Below are 20,723 nucleotides of genomic sequence, written 5' to 3'. Positions count from 1 at the left end.
TTAATGAGAGCTAGATGTCTAAAATCACTCATGGCTCTGGGTGCATTATCTGTATCTCAGACTTGCACAGTAACAAATATTGACACAAAGGGCAGCTTAAGGGTCTGACTTTTCTCCAATTTCAAGTCAGTGGGGTCTTCTGGGTGCTCAATACTTTTAAAAAGTTAGATGTTTAAATGTGCACTTCAAAGCCTAATCGTGTACAACTAGTTTTTATCTTGGCCTTCAGAGGATGATAGAGGTTGTCTGAAGTGGCCAAGATCCTGCTAAGAGTTGAAAAACTGCAAAGAGTTCCTTTCGCTTCAGTAAAAAACATGGCATCCATTTTCCTGTTCCTGCTGCACATCACTGATGACACCAAATTTTAAAGGGAAAAAGATACAGGTGCCCCATGTCCTTCTCAGGGTTCATTTGTGTTCCCTATCACCTTTCTGGAGAGTTTTTCCCACACTCTGATCTTTCAACATTTATTCATTTCTCCCCAAAGCTCTCTTCTTTTTAATTTAGCCGGAGAAAGGCCCTTGCCAGACTTTAATTAAAATGAGTCCTGTTGCACTCCTGTGATGATGCAAAAGGCTTGCCAGTTGTTGTCACCTATACTGCATAGCTAGTATACCTAGCATGTACCTTACAGAAATAAATGTTTTCATCCAAACCTTCCAGTTTATATCAATGTACATAGTAAAAAAGTACTTGATACTAAGTACATCTAACGGGGATATATGAATGCAGCCCAAAAGGAATGGGGGCAAGTAAAATGGGTGGAATATGTCTCTTCCAAGGTTGAACAGGCAGGTGGCAATGTACATGGGAGGAGGACAAGACTCTAATTCCCTGAATAAAAGAGCAAAACTGAATGGTCTTCATTCCTTCTATTATAATCTAAAACCTTTTCAGTCAGACACTATTTTTCTTTTAAGTAAGTATAACTAAAAAAATGTGAAATTAGAATACAATCTAAAGTCTTCTTCTGTCATGGAATTTCTTATCTTAGGACTTTCAGTTATGCCATCACTTAGAGGCTCTCTAACACTGAAGCGTCATCCTAACATTCTCAGTAATTAACATTTCAGATGAAATCAGCTCAAAATGTTTCAGTAAATCAAGCAAGGTTTCCTGACATCCACTTTACTAAATCATGAGTCTAAACAAAGGCTAAAGATTAGGTCTGCAGGGCTGGGAGATGAAAAAGGGTTCAAGGGTCTCACACTTGGCCCAAGTTCTCAAAGTGTCCCATAATTTTCCTCTTACAGTACATTCCTAGAACTGTCACTTCTTCAGATTATTCAGACAGCTGAATTGCTTTATTGAATAAAAAGTGGAAAAGTGGAAAGCCTGATGTCTGGAAAGAAAATTAATTGCAAAAATATTCTCAAGGAATAAATGTCACCCTGAGACCAAAATCCAGATTCTACATTTCCTTTCCCTGGCTTTTATCATCATTCTTCACATCTTCATATGCAGCCAGTATTCCAGAGTTAAATCATACATGGTACCATTGGTCAGAGTACCAAGTATAACAAAAACTGAATATGAACAACGAATGGTGGAAGGGTCTAGACCCATCAAAGAGACTAATGCCTCCACATTAGAAGAAAAGAAAGAAAAAGATAGTCTAGGTAAGGATGGGTTGAACTTTTTCATAGGAACTACTTAGATGAAAGAAGCAAAAGAAAGGATTTCCTGAACCAAATGCAGTTCACATACGGGAACCGATCATGACAGAGAGAGAACCTGATGCTTAGAATCATTTCTGAATTCAAAACTGCATGCTGCTGGAGCTCTGCCTTAAAACCGAAGCTTAAATCCTGGGGTAATGAGATAAGGTCACAGTGCACAGTGCCATTCCTGCATTCTCAGATGAACTATTCTATCAGATGAAATATGGAGAGCATAATTTCAAATTTCCTATATATTTTTGTTAAATTATATTTAATATGTAGTATGATTCACAATAAATAAATAACTATAGATTATTATTACAATAATTACTTTGTATAAGTATAATATTTTACTTATAATTGTTTATAAGCATTTTATAACTACAAGTAATTATAGCATAAATGTTAACTGTTTCAGATAATGTTTCCCCAGATAGAATCTTTATAAGAACAGCAACATATTCTAATTTAATAAACTGAAATAAATATTATTAATCTGTGTTCAGTATAGACTCTAAATATGCACTGGCTCATTTTAATTCTGCAGTGGACTTAATTTAACAAGAACCAAAGTGTTCTATGTATGGTGTATAAGAGTCTCTCTGTCATTAAGGATGACTTTGGAGGCCTGTGTATAAGGCAGAATGACAAATTCGTAGCGCAGCTCTCCAGTTGGTATAAACATCTCAGCACCACAGAAAGTTTTCTTTATAGCCTTCTTCCTCAAGAACTGCAGAGCTCAGCTGGACACAAACGGCCAGATCCCTTCTTATGCCAAAAGGAGCATCCCAGAATTTTCAAAATAAAAAATAAATAAATAAATAAATAAATAGTTACGATTCCCAGCCCTAGGACACCTTAAGAATGAAGAAATTCCTGGCACAAGTTAGCTGGCCCCAGAACCCATCTTATTTACAGTGGCATTCTGGGACAACTCCAAGGAGCAAACCACATTTCTCACCTTTTAAAACATTCAATCTTAATGGAAGAAGACTGATGAAGACCATGAAGACTGATGATTCAAGCATCCCCGAATAGATCCTTCTATACAACCAAGCTTTGCAGTCTGTTCTTTTTCTCCAAGAGCGGCCACTTGACTACATTTTCTCCACCTTCTCTACAGGTGCACCTGTAGAAACCTGTAGCACCTCTTGTAGAAACACCTGTGCCCACTCACAGCCTTGGCTGTAATTACACCACCCACAATGCTGATGTTTGCTTTCTGACCAAAAAAACATAAAAAGAATTGCATACATGTAGCTGGAAAATGACCGAGTCCTCCAGTTCCAGATCCTAAATACAGAGGCTATGTGGCTGTTTTCAGGTTTTCTGCTTCTAATGTTTTGATCACAAACTTTTGCTGCCCACATCATTAAAAACAGTTATACATGACAAGAGGAATGGGCTACATCATATCTGTATAATAACTGTATATCACAGTATCATAACTTAATTGCAGATATAGTCCACTACTCCACTTGCCTGCTCAGGGTAGGGAGCTATCATGAGCCTTGATGTAAACAACGAACAGGGTAGCAGAGCCTGCTGTAAATCATTAATCTGAGCATTCAATTACTAATCCCATCAGCCTCATTTAAAGCACACTGACAGTAGCATATCCAATTAACTGTTGCTATAGAAAACAAAATTGCTTAGAGGTATTTGACAGACAAATCTTTACAGGCCCAGCAGGGATTTCAACTGAATTTGTTTAATTAGATTGTGACTTTACCTAAATTGAGCATTTACTGTAATCCCTGCTGAAACCACATGATGAAATCTTGCAGGGTTAACACAAAAGCACATCACTATGCCAAATGTTTTGCTAAAAGCACTGCACTACACTGCTTCCTTCAGGAGAAGGCTGGCGTACGTAGATTGTACGTAGATTATCAGTGCTAAAGCTTCTTACAGGTATTCATGCTTGTAGGTGTACAAGGATATACATGATCTTTGCCTCTTGCCTTTCTGCCATTACTCTCTTCCTTGACATGGGCTTCTCCACCCTCACAGTGACAATTTCCAGAAGATCCTTCAACCATTTATTTTCCTAGTAAATTAAAATGTGTGCAATGACTTGCACTCCAAGCCTGTCGTGAGGACTGTGTGCAGACCTCTGACCACAGCTCATCGTGATTCCAGTCCACCTAAAACTATACAGCTTACTGAATTATGAAAACTGTTCCTAGGCTCCAATGGGAACCTGCATCCCAACTCTTAGATTTAATATTTCTGGAAAACGTTCTAAAACAGTTATTTGGGTAATGCTTTCCTTTCTCACATCAGCAGAAGACAATGGCAGCAACAGTCTAAATAATAGGCAAATTGCTCTCATAAAAGCAGTTGAGTAAGATAAGCCATATAAGCATTTCTTAGAATACATATAACATGGTATTTCAATCATGACCTCCAGTTTTAATGGGTTTTCCAGTAGGCCTTCCACATTTCTCCACATTCCCATTTTCATCTCTGCAAATAACTACCTGACAAGGGTGGAAAATAGGGCTGAAATTTCAACTGCACCACATTTCTCCAGCTAGAAAAATATTCAGTAGAATAATGTTTCTTATTGTATTTTTTTGATAATATGGCATAGCTGTCATGCTGTGACAGCTAATGACACAGTTAATGTGACAAAGTCATTCTCAGAAAGGGATTAACTCATTCTTTTCCTGTCAGAAAAAAAAAAAAAAAAAAAAAAAAAAAAAAAAAAAAAAAAAAAAAAAGAGCTGTCAGCTTCCATCTAAACGGAAGCAGTGGAAACCAGCCAAAGTAAAGAACTTTTATGGGAGCCTATGCAGTATTTAAATTTTTCCCACTGAGTTGTGGATACACAGAGCTGAGCTATGGGAGATGCTCCACTCCCAGATATCCACCATACTGAGTTTCACCATAGCAACAGAGACCAAAATTCATGGAGTGGGGTTCTTGGACTAGATTAAGAGGTTCATTACTGGTAGCTTCTCCCTCTGAATTATTCAGTGACCCCTCTAACTCAAGGATTTTTACCAGAATGGCATAAAATAGATCTGTTCACAGCACCATGACCATTCACAGCTCATAGGTTCTGTCAAGAGCTTTCAAATATACAGCTACCTTCATTGCCTTGACACCAATCCTTGTGAGCCCTCAAGAGGTTAAATTCACTGGTGAGGTCTGGACAAAAGAGGCAGCATCATGCTGATGTATCTGCTTCTCTACCCTGTTCAATTAATGTGAATACCATCATCAGTTTTCTCAATATCTTAATGAAAAGAGCAGTTAAGTCACTAACTAACCTTGACCCTAGGCAAAATAAACAGGCATAGCAGTAGGTAAAGGGAAATACTTAAAGGAAATAATTTTCAGAGTAATATCCCTCACTACTGGAGACATCTGTCCCTCAAATTACTGAACAGCTTTGAGTTCGCCTGCGGTTCTCTGGCAGTGTTAGTACACTCCAGTTGTTCTGGTCTCCTAGTTGTGCTGCTTCCTGGCATCATTATTCTTTGTTGATTTTCAGACTATTTGGTTGTTGAAGTTCATTAGATGCATCGAGTCGTGCCTTGACAAAGTTCCAACTACTATAAAGCATAGCAGTCTGTCTCCCTAAGCGTTCAGACATCCATCAGCACATCCCCTTTGCCTTCTGCTATCTTACTGCTGTTGGAGTTCAGAATCCAGCTCAGAGTCCCTGATCTCAAAATGAAAGTCCTTCCTAAGCAGGAAAACTGCCTTTCCCTCCCTCTAGCTACCCCTGGTAGGCTATGCAGCAGCACAGGGACACTGGGTACTGTTCAGTCAGGCTCTACAAGATCAGACAACACTCTTGTGTAGTCCTCAGCAGTAATGCCACTAATAAAAGAACTCATTTTTTCAGTATATAAAAAAGAAGGACAAATTATTCAGGAGTACGTTCAAGTGCACATTATACCCACATGTGAAGAAACAACCAATGCAAATTAAATAGCCCAGTTGCTTATTGTTTGAGCTACAAAGGATTAAAGAGAAAAAATAATATGTAGTTCCACAGTCATAAATAATTTCAGCCTTTTCACTTAATCGGGTGGCAGGGCATACTATTTGACAAAAAGAACTAGCCAGACTACATAAGAAAAGACTCTGTGTGTCTGACTAACTTACAAAAGACATCATTCTCCTCCCCGGCTTCTCCTCCTGAGGAACATGGTCATTTCACCCTGGTAAGCAGTACCAGTTTTAGACCTGCCTATATACAAGAGAAAACTTCATAATTTGTCCTCTGCTCATTTGCCTAAGCCTGCCTGACTCCAAGGTTTCTGTTTTTTGTTGTTTTGTTTTGTTTTTTTTCTTGGAAAGAGCACCGTGAACAGCAGCTTTCTCTAAATGACACACATTTCTAAGGACTGGGGGTTCTGTAGCTTAAATCCTACAAATGTCTTTAGGCACAACAATGCCAAGCTCTATGCTTTGTGCCCTCTTCCCCTCTTCCTGTCTTGCATTGGTGCCCTGGGTAACGTAAACCAGATACAATTACACCACCATAGATACCCCATCTGTGCACCACCAGGTCACAATAAGCAGAACCTCAGTGCTGGTTACTCCAAGCATCACAGCCATGGCTTGGTAGCCACCTTTTGATCAATGTGGTAATTACCAATCGGCAGAACATTAAGCACCTGCAGGGTTAATGGTAGATGCAGATGAGCTGCAGCTTTGAAGATGTCTGTGGCATGCACAGGCCTGCCAAGGCAGGCCTACCTACCCAGCTGTAGAGATCTGAGCCACAACGTCTCTGTAGGCTCATAGTAGGAGGGTTGAAATTCATCTTTACAATAGTAAAAGTCTTGCTTCACTGTCTATGAGAAATACAAATCCTCCCATAACAACAGTAGCCTACAATTATCTTATCTTACGGATCATGCCCCAAAAGCATTGCAACATCAATCTCCTATAGCAACTCATGGCTTTCACTTCAACACATGGATTAGAAATTAAATTAGTTTGGCTAACTGTGTGATGAAGTTTATTGAACTTGTAAGAAAACAATAAAAAAAAAAAAAAAAAAAAAAAAAAAAAACTCCTTTGCTCCCTCCTAACCCTGATCAACTGCATCTTGAGGCAGAAATGACCAGCTTCACTGCAAAGTGACTTCAGATTCATTCCTTCCACGGCTTCCCTATAAGCAAGACAAGACCTTTAGCATCACTTATTCAAAGTGCAAAGTGCAATAAATAAATGCTGTCCTCTTTATTTGCCTTTTTACATAAACAGCATGTAGAAAATGTCACAGTGATCACGACAAACTCAGAACATAACAGTAAAAAGCAAGAGTATGAAGGGCTCAGTAGGAACATGGCTTTCTATTCAGTCTTCCATTTCTTATTAAAAATAAAAACAAAAAATGACACAACAGTGATGCAGGATTGTGAGCATAAAGCTGGATAACGTATGTGTGAAAAACTGAGGAACTGCAACTGTCATCTTAAAGGTGTGAAGCAATGATAACCAAGAGTTTGTCATTTGGCAGCCCAGGGGTTGCAGAACATGGCATGGTGCATGCCCCGTCAGCTGGGCAAGGACTCGACCCATCCACCCTTTGTAATCCTATATGATTTCCTAGCAGGGAGACAAGGGCATACATTTTTCTTAGATATTGCACTTTTCAGTTTGGCAACTATTTTCATTTTTGTTATTTTGATTGAGACTTGTGTAAATACAATATTCAACACAGAGCTTTGACCTTTTTTGTCTATTTGACAGAATGCCACTGAAATGTTTCAATAACATAGACCGTACCATTAAAAGGATGCTATATGTACAGGAAACCATCTGGTCGAAATGCAGGATAAGATAAAAGGATCCTAACTTGTAGGGCCATGACGTTCAGTATAGCTCACAAATTAAAATATGTGATGTGATTTCTGCCACACATCATCAGAAAATATACATTGCTCAAATACATTCTTGCTGCTTGCTTTCTGAAACAGCAAATCACGCTTTATACTAAACAGCATGCTGTGCTTCTAAGGCTGATATCACCCCAGTGTTTTCAAGTACGTTTTTCTTCAGCTAATACCAACTTACTATGAAAACAAACTACTCTATAAACATTGCCACAACATACGTATATAAAATGTATGTTAATAAACCTTCTAAAAGGCATACATATAGAATCTGAGGTCTCTGGAATGAAACAGCAGGTGTGTAGGATCTAGCAGATCTCTATCTTTAATATCACAAGCAGCTGCCAGCATTCACAAAACATGTCTTCAGTTATATTTTTTATTTATGCAAAAGAATAATGTAAATGAAATAGCTGTTTGAAAGTCAATTTCTTTTTTTTTTTAGCCAACATCTCAGTGTTTTGAAGTGCCAGGAAGATGCTGTATTTCCAGGTTTTTAAAAGAGAAGAACAATATTTGTGCCTGAAAAATTATGTTAAACTTCAGAAGCATCCAGAATACACTGAGGTTCCTGAGATTACCATGTTTTTCACTCTTCAAGACTTCCATCCTATTCCTATTTCCTCCACAAGATAAATAAATAAATAAATAGATAGATAATAAAATCTTCTGTTGGGGAAACAGTGCTTACTACTGGACCTGTAAATGGGACTGGAAAGCAGATTGACTTATATTTTGCTCTTTTTAGAGCAACCTTGGTTCTTTGGGACACTGATGAAGAACGTAACAAAGAGACAAGTAGACCAGCCAGAAAAAATGGGGTTAAAGAAGTGTTGGCCTTCCATTGTGAATGCAGCAACAGGAAGCAGATCTATGAACAGGAAGACAAGATACAGCTTCTGGCTTTTGATTAGGCTTCTCGTTTGTGATTTTCTGCTTTCTTATAATGATATGCACTATTGATTTTTTTTTTCAGACATAGAATCTTAGAAAATACACTTTCAATAAACAGAAGTAATAATGTAGGGCGAATACTTCTCTCTTCTTGACAACTTCTAGATGGAACTTAACTATTTTTGCCATAAAGTAACTGGGTTTAATTAAGACTTACCAATTTCCAGTCTTCATTGTGAGGTGGAATCTTCTGTTATATTAAAAGTATGGTATAGAGCAGAGGTTAACCCTGTGAATGAGCTTGCTAGACTTTTAAATTTCTGTAAGATATCAAGAACAAAACAAAGCAATAACAACAACAACAAAAAAAAAAGTGGAAAAATATAAGGAGGTGGAGATCCCTTTTCTGTGCCCGTTTGTTTAGAAAACTATAGCTCTCTAAGGGTGAGATTGGAATGGTTTCAGAAATGTGTTGAGGTTGGACAAGGTGATCTTGGAGGTCTCTTCCAACCTAGATGATTCTGTGACTCTGTGATCAGGACATGGCAGCTTTCCAGTCAAATTGACGATTCAGCTTTAGTTTATTTTTCAGTCAATCCACTGGTAAAGTAAGCTAGACAAGAACTCCTTTTTAAACAAGACGCTTCTGCTCTGCTGACATACGCTTTGCAAACTGTTACTTTTTTTTTCTATCATCAGAGTCCAACTTCTGGACTCTATTGTATTTATTTTGCTATTTATTTTTACTTCTCCTTAAACTGTCTATGTACTGCCCGAAAATATTTCCCACTGTAACCTCACTTATAATCCATAGTTACTCATTCTGACATTTTGTGCAAGGATAAATTCTTCTATTGCCTAATTTTCAGTATATGTATATCATTCTTAAGGCACATTTTTGACATTCTCTGTCTGAAGGTGTAGAGCAGAGGAATGAGCAAGAGTCTTTCATGTGGTAGTTTCACACTGCTGGCTTGGTAATAAGCTCCACCACACCGCTCACTCACTCCACCTCCTCAAAAGAACAGGGGGAGAAAGTATGTTGAAAAAAGGATCATGGGTTGAGATAAGGATAGGGAGATGACTCAGCAATTATCGTCATGGGCAAACAGACTTACTCTAGGGAGGTTAATATAATTTATTGCCAATCACTAGCAGAATAGAGCACTGAGAAACTAAAAGCAAACTCAAAACACCTTCCCCCTATCCACCCTCCTCCACCTTCTCCCCCCAAGTGGCACAGGGGAAGGGGAAATGGGGGCTGCGGTCACTCCCTAACACTTTGCCGCTCCCTCACGGTCCCTCTCTGACCCTCTCCCCGTGGGGTCCCTCCCACGGGATGCCGTCTTTCCCCAACTGAGCCTGCAGGGGCTGCCCACAGGCAGCGGCTCTTCCAGAACTGCTCCTGCATGGCTCCATACCATGGTGTCCATCCATACCCCAGGAGCGAACTGCTCCAGCACGGGTCTCCCATGGGCCGCAGCCTCCTCCAGGCCACATCCACCTGCTCCACCGGGGACTCCTCCACAGGCTGCAGCGTGGAGATCTGCTCCATGGGGGACCCATGGGCTGCAGGGGGACAGCCTGCTCCACCAGGGGCCTCTCCACAGCCCGCAGGGGAACTGCTGCTGCCTGCCTGGAGCACCTCCTGCCCTCCTGCACTGACCTGGGGGGCTGCAGGGATGGTTCTCACTCCTCTCTCCCAGCTGCTGTTGCACAGCAGGTTTTTTACTTTTCTTAAATCTGCTCTCCCAGAGGCGCAACCAGCACCACTCCCTGGTTCAGCTCTGGCCAGCGGTGGGTCCCTTTCAGAGATGGCTGGAGCTGGCTCTGATCTGACGTGGGGCAGCTGCTGGGCTCTGCTCACAGAGGCCACTCCTGCAGCCCCCCTGCTACCCAAGCCTTGCCATGTAAACCCAATACACACATGAATGTTGATAGATTGCTTTGGAATAGCCTTGAAATGTAAGAATGATTATTTTTCTTTGTGTTGTCAGGGAGGCTCTTTGTTTTGTGGTTGTTGCTTTTAATTTCAATCAAAATATGTTAACTCATTCAGAACACAGGTATGAACATTTGAAACGAGTATTTTTCATCAGGAAATGCTATTGACAGAAAGTGCTTCAAGAGAGTAAGTTGGATTCCGTATCTGCATGTACATGGGACCACAGTTCTCTATGCTTGCAGTCAAAAAGGTATTATTTTACTTGCACTTGTTAGCAGCACTTCGGGGCATAACCAACTAACAGTGCTTGGGAGAAGAATTCTTGTTGGGGCCACTGGTGTTAGATATTAAGAACCGTGAGTGGTTTCATAATACTACTTGAACAGTGTGATCAAGGATGTATCATCCCATAACAGCACGCCTGCAGAGATGAGCACATTCTAGCCACCGTGTTCTAGGAGGATGATCTTTGTCAGTTATTGGGGTAGTACAGATAACGTGATCCTCACCATCCAAGTCTCTGATTCCTGCTCCTACAATTTCACTCCATGTAAAAGAATTACAGTTATTTGATCGTTCTTATTATCAAGATCTTAATATGCTGTCACATCCCAGCAAGATGAAGAATCAGTCTGCACAACTTGTGATCAGTACTTGAAATGTGATACTTGATCCTTATTTGAAATGATACTGTAAATCAAACTCACGTTCTTCTAGAATGCTGTTCTTGAGGAAAAAAATAATAATAATAATAATAAAGTAGAATTTACCAAGATCAAATCTCTTTTAAAAAATAACATTTTAAATTATCATTTAATCCCCATTCCCATAAATGCTATCTGCTTCTTGAAAAGACATACACCAAAATGACTAATTTAAGCTAATGTAAGTAATATCTCTGTCGAACTTTTCTGTTCATGGTGTATGTTTTGAAATGATCTTTATTCTTACTTTAACAGAGGCTCAAACTGTTTGCTTTGTGCACTCAAATAATTCTCAGTCTCTGAACACATTAACTGAATCAGCCACATGGCTCCAGCCTGCAGAATTTGCCATGCCCATATTAGCAGCAAACATTTTAAATACCTACGAGTAGAAGCTCAAAGAGGTCTTTCATATTCATGAACTGGTGTTAAGTTGTTAAATTATTGTTAATTCTACCGGGTATTTTCATGAATTGAACAGTAATGTAGGGGCCTGAATTTTAGTTTATTCTTTAACGTAAGATCTTTTCTCTACTATTGGAAATACATTCAACTGTTTATTGGTATTATGAAGAGTCTTGAGCTTGGACACAGGAGATAAAGCAATAGCAGAAAAATTACATTAAATTATTTGGTTTTGTTTGGTATATTCACTGCAGAAAAATGTACATATTTTCCCATAAAATTGAAGCTTTCTTTCTAGGAAGCAATTTTGAGCTCTGAAGGAAGAGGCTGAAGTTTATTCTAAAGAATAAACTGATGAAGTCAATAGTAACAGATTTTCAGGATTAGAAGTTTCCACATGGGAACTCTGAAGGAAATCAGATATGGATCTCATGAACTATAAATGCATATGTGATGTATTGCTAACGGCAGGCTTCAGTGTCCAAAGAACAAAGAGTAGTAAATATGCCAATGTTCAAAAGCACTTGAGAAGATACCATAAAACTACAAACCTGTCAGACAGAAAATTGGTACAAACAATAACAACAATAATAATGGATGAATTAATGGACACCTGGAGAAATATATAATAATCAGCTTAAGTTTTTGTAAATGAAAGTCAGGCTTCCCACAGTTTTTGTGGTAATGAGTAAAAAGCTCAAATGAAACCAGATCTAATAAATTGCTGCTGTTGGTGAAGCTATATTTCATGTGAATAAAGAGTATTATCATATAGATAGCACAGTGGCTAAAAGACATGAGAAGGGAGAAAGCATAGACATCTGCTATACTCAGCAGTGTACAGATTTGCACTCCCTTGTGCAGATGGAAAAGTGCTGGTATCTGAGCACTGCTGCCTGTAAGGAGAAAGCCTGACACAGCTTGAGGAGTATCAAAACATTCCGCAATGAACACTAAGGCTCCCATATTCTCCCATATTCTCACAATACCAGAAATAGGCAAAAAGAAATATTCAGGTTGTAATGCTAAGGAATGCTCACAGTGCACAATAAAACTGCACCTCATTCCCGCAGGTTCCTGTGGAAACCCAAAGTATTCTGGAGTTCAGGAAGCAATTAGACAAATTCTTGGGGGGTGGGGGGGGGTCATCATGAGGTACATTAAATACCCTCACCCCCTCTCATATTTGTTGTTTATATGCCTGAGTGAGCAGCCTGCATCAAGGAAAAATGTAGCATCACAAGGTCCTCGCTAAATGACATTTCTCACTGGAAAATCATCGCAGGCAAAGTCTTCTAATCATTTCCCAGCCCACAGTGCATCATTCTTCCACATACGTGAGGCAAAGGTACAGGGAGAGATGGTCCTCTGGACAGGTCTGAAGCCACAGGATAGGAGGACAGTGACTGTGGTCCCCCAGCCAAAACAGCATGAACTAGGCCCACATCTGGAGTGACGTACGTTGCAGCACATCTCAGCTATTGGGAAAAATAAATAAATTAATTAATAAATAAATATTCTTGTCTTTTTTCTTCTTATTTCATCTCATAAAACACTAGTGTCCTCCTTAGAGAATTGTTATCAATCACAGTGGTGTTTCAGGGCCCAGAGTTGTCAGGAAGTACAGTTGTAATAAATAGGGCCCGGAGCCAGCTGACGTTCCCTTGATGTGTTGACTTCTAGCTCCCTCTTGTGTACCAAATCTTTACTAACAGACTAGAGACTACTCAAAACACAAGGAACCAGCAGGCAGAGAAAATAAAAACTTCAGTACTTTTGATAACATGACTTTAATGCTGACAGATCTTCAGATGAAGGGTTGTCATTCAAAGAAATGTCTCCTGTTTATTAGTTCTTTCAAAGATGGCAAATCAGTTGGATTTCTTCTATAATGGTGCTGCAGAAAGTAATTCATGTTGTAAAAACTAATTTGGAATGCAACATTTTTGAAACATGTAGCTGTAATAATATTTTTTATATGTCTCTTAGACTTACAGGGCCTTTTTTCCAGCCATGATCAACTGTAATCATGGACACCTGGTTAGCGTGGCAAGTGCAGCAGGATTCTTGGGAGTCTACAAAACATTGGATTGGTGTTGCCAAGTGCTATTATGAATTAGACCTACCTGCCAATATCATTCCCTGGAGATCTCAAAGAAGCTTGGCTTAAGCAGCTTGTACTGACACATTGACACTTGCAAAGCGCCTGCAGATATGAAAGGTGGTGGCGTATCAAAGAGGAGGATGGTAACAGGTTGCCTGTGTGGCACAGGGAGATCACTTCAGATTTTACTGCCTGACTGCAGCCTGTCTCATCTCCGCAGAAGAAGGACAACACATCTTGGAGGTGTGCAGTGGAAAGGAGCCCCACATACAGGATGTCTAACAATTCCTGTTGCCAGTTTTTCTGCGGATGGATATTCAGAGTCCTGAGTGGGACCTGAGACTATACACTTGGTTGGAAAATGTTTTTCAGGTTCAAGAGGCTTTTTGGCAAAATTTTCATCAAAATTCATTCAAATGAACTGTGTTTTAAGCTATGTAACAACTCCATATTCTCAGCTGTTTCACTCAGGAGAGCTGGCTGCTACAGTCCTGCCCATTTCATCAGCCTGTGTGTGCTACCCAAACTCTCTTAATTCTTTCTGACTAGAGCTCTCAAATTGCCCTATGAGAATGTGAACTGCATATTAATAAGTGTATTTTGTTTCTTCTGCCAATTGATAGTGTTACTTGGGTGTACATTTGCCACCTATTACTATTGGGTCAGATTCAATATTGATAAAAAGATCACATTCAGCTTTCTTCATTTAACCATAACGCCTAAAAGAGTGGACCTTTCAATCCAGGCATTATAACTTTTTACACATTAGCTGTGCACTTTTAGGTCATATCATTCCATCCATTGTGGGTAAGTTCCTGAAGAATAACAAACTGTTTGAAGACAGCTTTTGAACTGTTAGCAGAAGTAGGTTTAATTGTACCTAATATGTGTTCTCACGCACATTTGAAAAGCCTTAGTAAACTACATGTAAATTCCTATCTTAAAATAAAGTTTTTACAGTTGCAAAATTGTAGTATAATTTAGGTTGGGGAAAATCTTTGGAGTTCATTTGGTTCAACCCTCCAAATAAAAGCAGGCCCAATTTGGATCAGGTTGCACAGGACCTTGTGCAGTTAAGTTTTGATTATCAAGTTTTTTGATTTTTTTGATTATCAAGTTTTGATAAAGGAGATTACATACGTTCATCAAGCAATACAAATTAGATGAGACTCAGTCTTCCCAAGCAAACAAAATGGTATTATAAGTGCAAGGCAATATCAGAAGGAGAAATAATGGGTTGAAGCAGTATTTACAAGTAGGGTGTTTAGATTTTACGACTATAAGTAGTTCTTACTGACATGTAACCTGTGATATCAAAGGGTGAAGACCTTGAAAAAATGACTGGTTTGTAAACAACTGTCTGGAAATGTATATAAAATGTTAAATAAGCCCATCTTTTTATATAGTTCACTGGAAAATCCTCTGGAAATTATGAATCTTAACCTTAGATACATGTGCATCAATCATGGTAGGGGCCACTAACCTTCAAGGTTATTATTACCAATATGCATAGCATCCTTACAATATTAAATCAAGTCTGCTAATATATAACTAATTAGTATTAGGACTTAAATAGTATTACAAAACATTAATTTCTATATATAATACTATGGTGCTTTTAAGGTAGTTTTAATCTTCCTTTCTTTCTCTACTTTTCAAATTATTCTGGAAGTAAACATGCAGTCATCACAATGATGGAAGCCTTAGATTCAGAATTATATCATGCAAGAAAACACAGCTTTAAAAACACAGTCATTTGCCCTTCTTTTATTAATACTAAATTAGCTAGAGGTTTTCAAACCCAGTTAGTGAAATTTGCATTGTGTTTTATCTCAAGTAAAAAGTAATCACCAGTCACTAAATATGCCATATATAGTCTCTAGCTATTATAACGTTGATTTGCTTTTCAGTTCAGTATTTTTGCCCCATTGGCACACACAACTTGATCCCTTGGTTAAGAAATCCAAGGTTTGCATACAATTAATAATTTGCATGCATCAGAGACCGCGCAATAACCTTGCAATGAAGGAATGGTTAGGGGTGCCTGGCAGTTTTTAAGGCAAGCTCATTTGTCAGTAGAATGGGGACTGCTGTGGGTCTTTGCTCCAAGTACTTTTGGCACCATCATTACAGTTAGGGCTGCCAGGATACCTGTCACCTATGATTATTAACAATGCCCCAGTATTAGCAGGTACTGTACTTTCCTGAGTGAGAATAGTTCTGGTGATATTATCTGGTGTGTTGCCGTGTTGTGGTGACAGGAGAGGTTGCAGACACTGATTTAGCCATTGCAACAGTGGAGTATCAGCAGTCTTGTTTCTTCAGTGCGCTGTTCCTGCTTCCACTGCTCATCATCCTGAAATAGCATATTTTATACAGAGCTCCTGGCTGTAAAGAGGCCCAGTTCTTGTCTATTTAGTTATCAACCCAACCTCTACAGAAGAAAAGAAGATGTGGAGAGGACTGAACTCTTAAGCATAGAACATCATATACCACGTAGGAGCTGGGAAGTTTTCAACACCACAGTCAATGCAGGCACAAACTTCATTAGGGTCTGAGCAGGGCTTGCATAAAAGTTAGGTATTAGTAATTAAAATTCACAACATCACAAAACTTCTCAATTTATTTTGATCATAGAAAGAACAAATTGGATTGGAGACTCCTGTCCAGGAGCTCATGAGGGGAAGGAGGGAAATTCTTGTATTAAATGATTTCTGTGCTAGAATACAACTCTAAAGATTTATAATTCCATAATGCTTTATTTCTTGTTTCACCACAAACCAACCTTTACTTCCTGCTTATGATGCAGAGTATGTAGCCAGCAAAATCATGGATGCAATTCAAAAGGAAAAGCTGTATCTATTTATGCCTTTGATATTACGCTTTTTGGCTTTTAAAATATAAAATTGTGTCTTCTGTCTTTTATCATTTCATTCTTTCATTTTCCATATGCCTCCAAAATCAGCAGGGAGGTTTAGTTAAAATGTTCCTTTTGTTAGCATCCCTGCAGTCAAATCAGCTGTATGAATTCAGTTATGAAGAAACGGTGTTTTTAATTTTTAATAATTTAGGTGACTAGCATTCCTCTGGCAGCTTCTGTCCATAATATACTTCTTAAGCTATAGTTGGGTATAGAAATCACAAATTTTCATGGGAGGGTACACTGGAAACACTGTGGACTAGAAGCTGTGTGCTTCCCATAACCACGTCCACTAATGGCTGGGCTTTTTACAAAATTGTTCAGTCTGTATTAATTTTCCCATTTGTAGCATAGGAGTGACAAATATATTATTGCCTTAGAAGCATTGTGCACATTATGAATTTATAAGCATTTATTTAGTAAAGTACATTTTTCTAATTTAAAAATACAAATAAAAAATGAGACTAGCTCAGCCTTTGTTTCATTGGTTTCATTCCTTGAAAAATAGTACCGGTTATCCATCCAATCTTACCCGGAGATCCCCAGCAACTAGGATAAAGTTGTTGGTCAAAAGAAAAAGGATTGAAAGCAAATTATTCTCAGGACCTCAAGTGCCATCTAACTGTTTATTTTCAGTGAAAAGGGGGAAAAAAAATGTTCATTCTTCGACAGAAAATTTGCTTGTTGTATAATATTTGACATTGGTCAGCATGCAATATAATGCTAAATAACTGTCTTTTAATACTGATTCTCAGCCACAACCTGCTGTCTCATTTTGTGACAGCATTCTACTTATATATTTATCTGAGCTCTCAGTAAAAGGCAGTAAAGCCAGGCAGGGATGTTTGATTTCATCTCCTACTCTTTGAATTCTCAATTTCTGAGCAAACTCTCGAACTGTGAGAATGAACGCAGAAAGAAAAGCCATAAAAAGTTTAAAATCTTTCGCATTTTAAAAATTTTAGAAAGTGTAAATAACCCCTCTCTCAAGATTTAGACCACTTACAGTAAAGAAACAAGCCATCAAGAATTCAACTGTCTCTCAATGAAAATGAAGCTAGTAAAAAACAGACCTAGGGAAAAAAAAAAAAAAAAAAATCCAAAAATAAGTTCTAGGATTAGATAAACAGAAGTATGTGCTGGTACCCATCAGTAAAACATACCTTCTGAGAGCATATTTTGCTATACAGGAAGCCGTAGAATCAAGTATCTTATAAAGAACATCAGCCAAAATCAAATTACAAACTTTCTGAGGAAAGGAAAATTTGAATAATACTAGGTCCCTTTGTAACATAACAAAAATCTTTAAATAAACTAGTTTCAACCACACACAACCCTAATTTCCCAGCAATTCCTATAGTATCTTGGACATTTCAGTGCCACTCTGTGACACTACCTGAGCACCTCAGATAGAGCTCGGGTGATCTTGGCCATACACAGTACACTTTGACTCTCGATTCCCAAATGAGCAGAGAGAGGCTCATTGCAGCAGCTTGTCTTATTACGTCTACAGGCTGGATGGCTCAGGGCAGCTTAGTTCCTGTCCCACATCAAAGCTCCTTCTGGAGGAAGAGTTTTTTTAAAAATATCTGCAGAAACCAGTGTATATTGTTTGATGTGAGATAATGTATACCATAGATATTGATAGGCGGTACCCTTCTAGACACAGACCTAAAATGTCTGCATGTAGTTCTTGGGTATGCGATACACAGTCATAGCCAGCTCAGGATAACCATCTGAAATACACAGCTCTAGTGAAGACAGACATTGTGTGGAGGTGCGGATGTAGCCTTTATATTTGATCAAATGGTTTAATCCCACTGTTCGATCCTCATCTCTAACATGTGAAGCACAAAAAATGGTGAAAATGACATAAAGTACAAATGTATTATCTCTGTTTTTCACTCTTAGAGGCTGTGGACCAGGAAGCTTTGTGCATATACAATTTTTGAGAGTAACCAAAAGTAGAAGCTTCATCTCTTTATACAGAGAAAAAAATTTATTGATCTCTATGTTTCAATACTTTTATATAATTTCATGAGGTAGAAAAGGCCGAAATCAATCCAAATTGCTCAGTTATTAACAGATCAAAATTCTACCTTGATTACTGCTATAGATTTTTCTAGTTCCTTTCTTCAGTCAATAAAGTGCCTGTGTTCAATACTTCAGATATTTCAGGATGCCACAGACTGCTAATAACAAATTATTGTTTTAGTTTAAAAAAATAATGAATACATATCTAATTGCCATTTAACAAATGCGCAGAAATGTTGCTGAAGCCACGTAGATGATCAGGTGGCTATCCATTTCATTAACTAACCTCAGCTGACAGTACTGCCTGAGAGAGCAGTGATTTAAACAGTCAGAAGGCACTGCTCAATGATTTCATAAACTCCATGCTTCCCATATGTTCATTGATCAAATACATCGTGTTGGTGGAAGTGCCACTCTAGCAGCTCCTCTGTCACTTAGTCCATTGCATCCTTCACAGAAATGTTGTTAACAAATGAACATGTTAGTATTTCCAGTATGCATTTTGAGTGCCCTTTATTTCATCATTCTCCTGATTTCATATTGCTGTCAGGTTTAGGATGAGATGAATCCTACCCAGCAACGCCTCCTCTGTTCCACTGCCTGCAAGGGAGCCGAGACAGATTGTGCAGGCACAGTTACAAACATCGTAGATACTTCCTTTGTGTTAAATGATTTCCCCATATAGCAGGGTGGCCTTCCTATCTAAAAGAGGGAAGACTCAGAAAACTCAAGTGGTATTTTTTTCACTGCACGTTGTAGCAGTTGCTGGAAGCATTGCTTGTCATTCCTCCAAGCCACAGGCTGATGATCAGAAGTATTTCTTCATAAAATTGTTCAATGCTGCTAGTAGTTCAGACATTCAGGGAAAACATGGTTGCTGTCCTGATATCCACACTTTTAATTTGGAAAGCACAGAAAATAGAGTAAGTGACATAACATATGTGTAAAGTTATTGCTTCTATTTTTCACTTGTGAGAGATAAAGAGATGATATAGGGACAGAAACTGTTGCTTTATTCCTAATTTCTTTCTCCTGTTTCTCAATTCCTCAGTCAAAACAAAGACACACAAATCTTAAAAACTGAACATTTTTGATAATTAGTGAAAATTATTTTTTCACTGTTAACATTTTAAAACCCTTAGCATTTTAATTATAAAATTATAGCATTACAAATACATTTTTGGAAGTACAGGCAAGTCAGGCAAGTCATTAGTTCCAAATCAAGAAATTATTCAATAAATAAGCGTTAAATGATTTATCTTTTGGCAAACTCAGCTCCTTCTAGAAAGTGTGTTGTTAAGGTAGCAGCAATGATAGGCCCAGTACAAATAACAGAGATGTTGACACACAATAATGCTCCGTTACCTAAACCACCCCACCTGGTAATTAAGAACTAAACAACTGTTGTGAAATACTTCCATGCTGTAAGACACTAAGAGCTCTGTAGCACCTGTCTACGTTGCCCGTGCTTTAGTTCCAGCCATTTCCCAGTGTTTTGGGGGACCAGTGTCCCACACTTCTGGGGGGAATTTTACTCTTCCTTTGGACCTTATAGTCAGCCAAGTTGCTCTGATGCGCCTTGCTAAAGTTAAACTTTAGCAGTACTTTATCACCAGAAGAACATATCCAAAATAGACTTAATGAATTTGGTTCTAAATCCCCTTGGTTTTCATTTTATCAAGAAAGACATGATATAATTTTCAGCTCTATTATAATATATTTCAATGTCCTTCTTGAGTTTTTGACATTAGAGAATATACACAAAGTTCAGTTGACCTATACAGTGATTTTGGTCTCGTACAGTAGAAGGAGAGTGCACATATAATTAACACAAAGTACCAAAATATGAAAGGGTATGTGTGTGTGTATGTGTAAATATATTAAATGGTGTAGCTGGAGCAGTTGACCTATGTATATCTGAAAGTGGATCTCCAGAAGTTTTTAATTCTCGAAATTTCTCCTGTTGAGGAGAAATTTCACATACTGACTTTTACAGAAGAAAAAAAAAAAAAAAAAAAAAATGTATTTTTAAAAAACATGACATAACGCTTCTTTTCTCACTTTTGTTTGTTTTTTCATGTAATTAAAATAAATACAAATTCAATGCAGATGCAAGTGTATATATTCTTATTTTATACTTACACACATGCTTTCCTTTCTGCAATAGAGGGTGTTAGATAGAGTAGGCTAAA

At 38.3% G+C, this 20,723-nt stretch overlaps 1 protein-coding gene across 1 annotated transcript; it reads left to right on the top strand.

Moving 5' to 3' along the window:
* The first annotated feature begins 1,489 nt into the window (after positions 1-1,489).
* On the top strand, positions 1,490-16,481 carry LOC118161659 (epidermal retinol dehydrogenase 2-like). Its single transcript, XM_035317214.1, has 6 exons — positions 1,490-1,619; positions 3,121-3,152; positions 8,182-8,427; positions 13,463-13,556; positions 15,231-15,383; positions 16,357-16,481. Exons 1-6 carry the CDS (start codon positions 1,490-1,492, stop codon positions 16,479-16,481), a joined length of 780 nt encoding a protein of 259 aa, XP_035173105.1.
* The last annotated feature ends 4,242 nt before the right edge of the window (positions 16,482-20,723 follow it).

The sequence above is a fragment of the Oxyura jamaicensis genome, chromosome 2, assembly GCF_011077185.1.
Source record: "Oxyura jamaicensis isolate SHBP4307 breed ruddy duck chromosome 2, BPBGC_Ojam_1.0, whole genome shotgun sequence".
In the NCBI taxonomy this organism is placed as follows: domain Eukaryota; kingdom Metazoa; phylum Chordata; class Aves; order Anseriformes; family Anatidae; genus Oxyura; species Oxyura jamaicensis.
The sequence above is the reverse complement of the archived record's forward strand: the minus strand, read 5'-3'. Positions and strand labels throughout refer to the sequence as shown.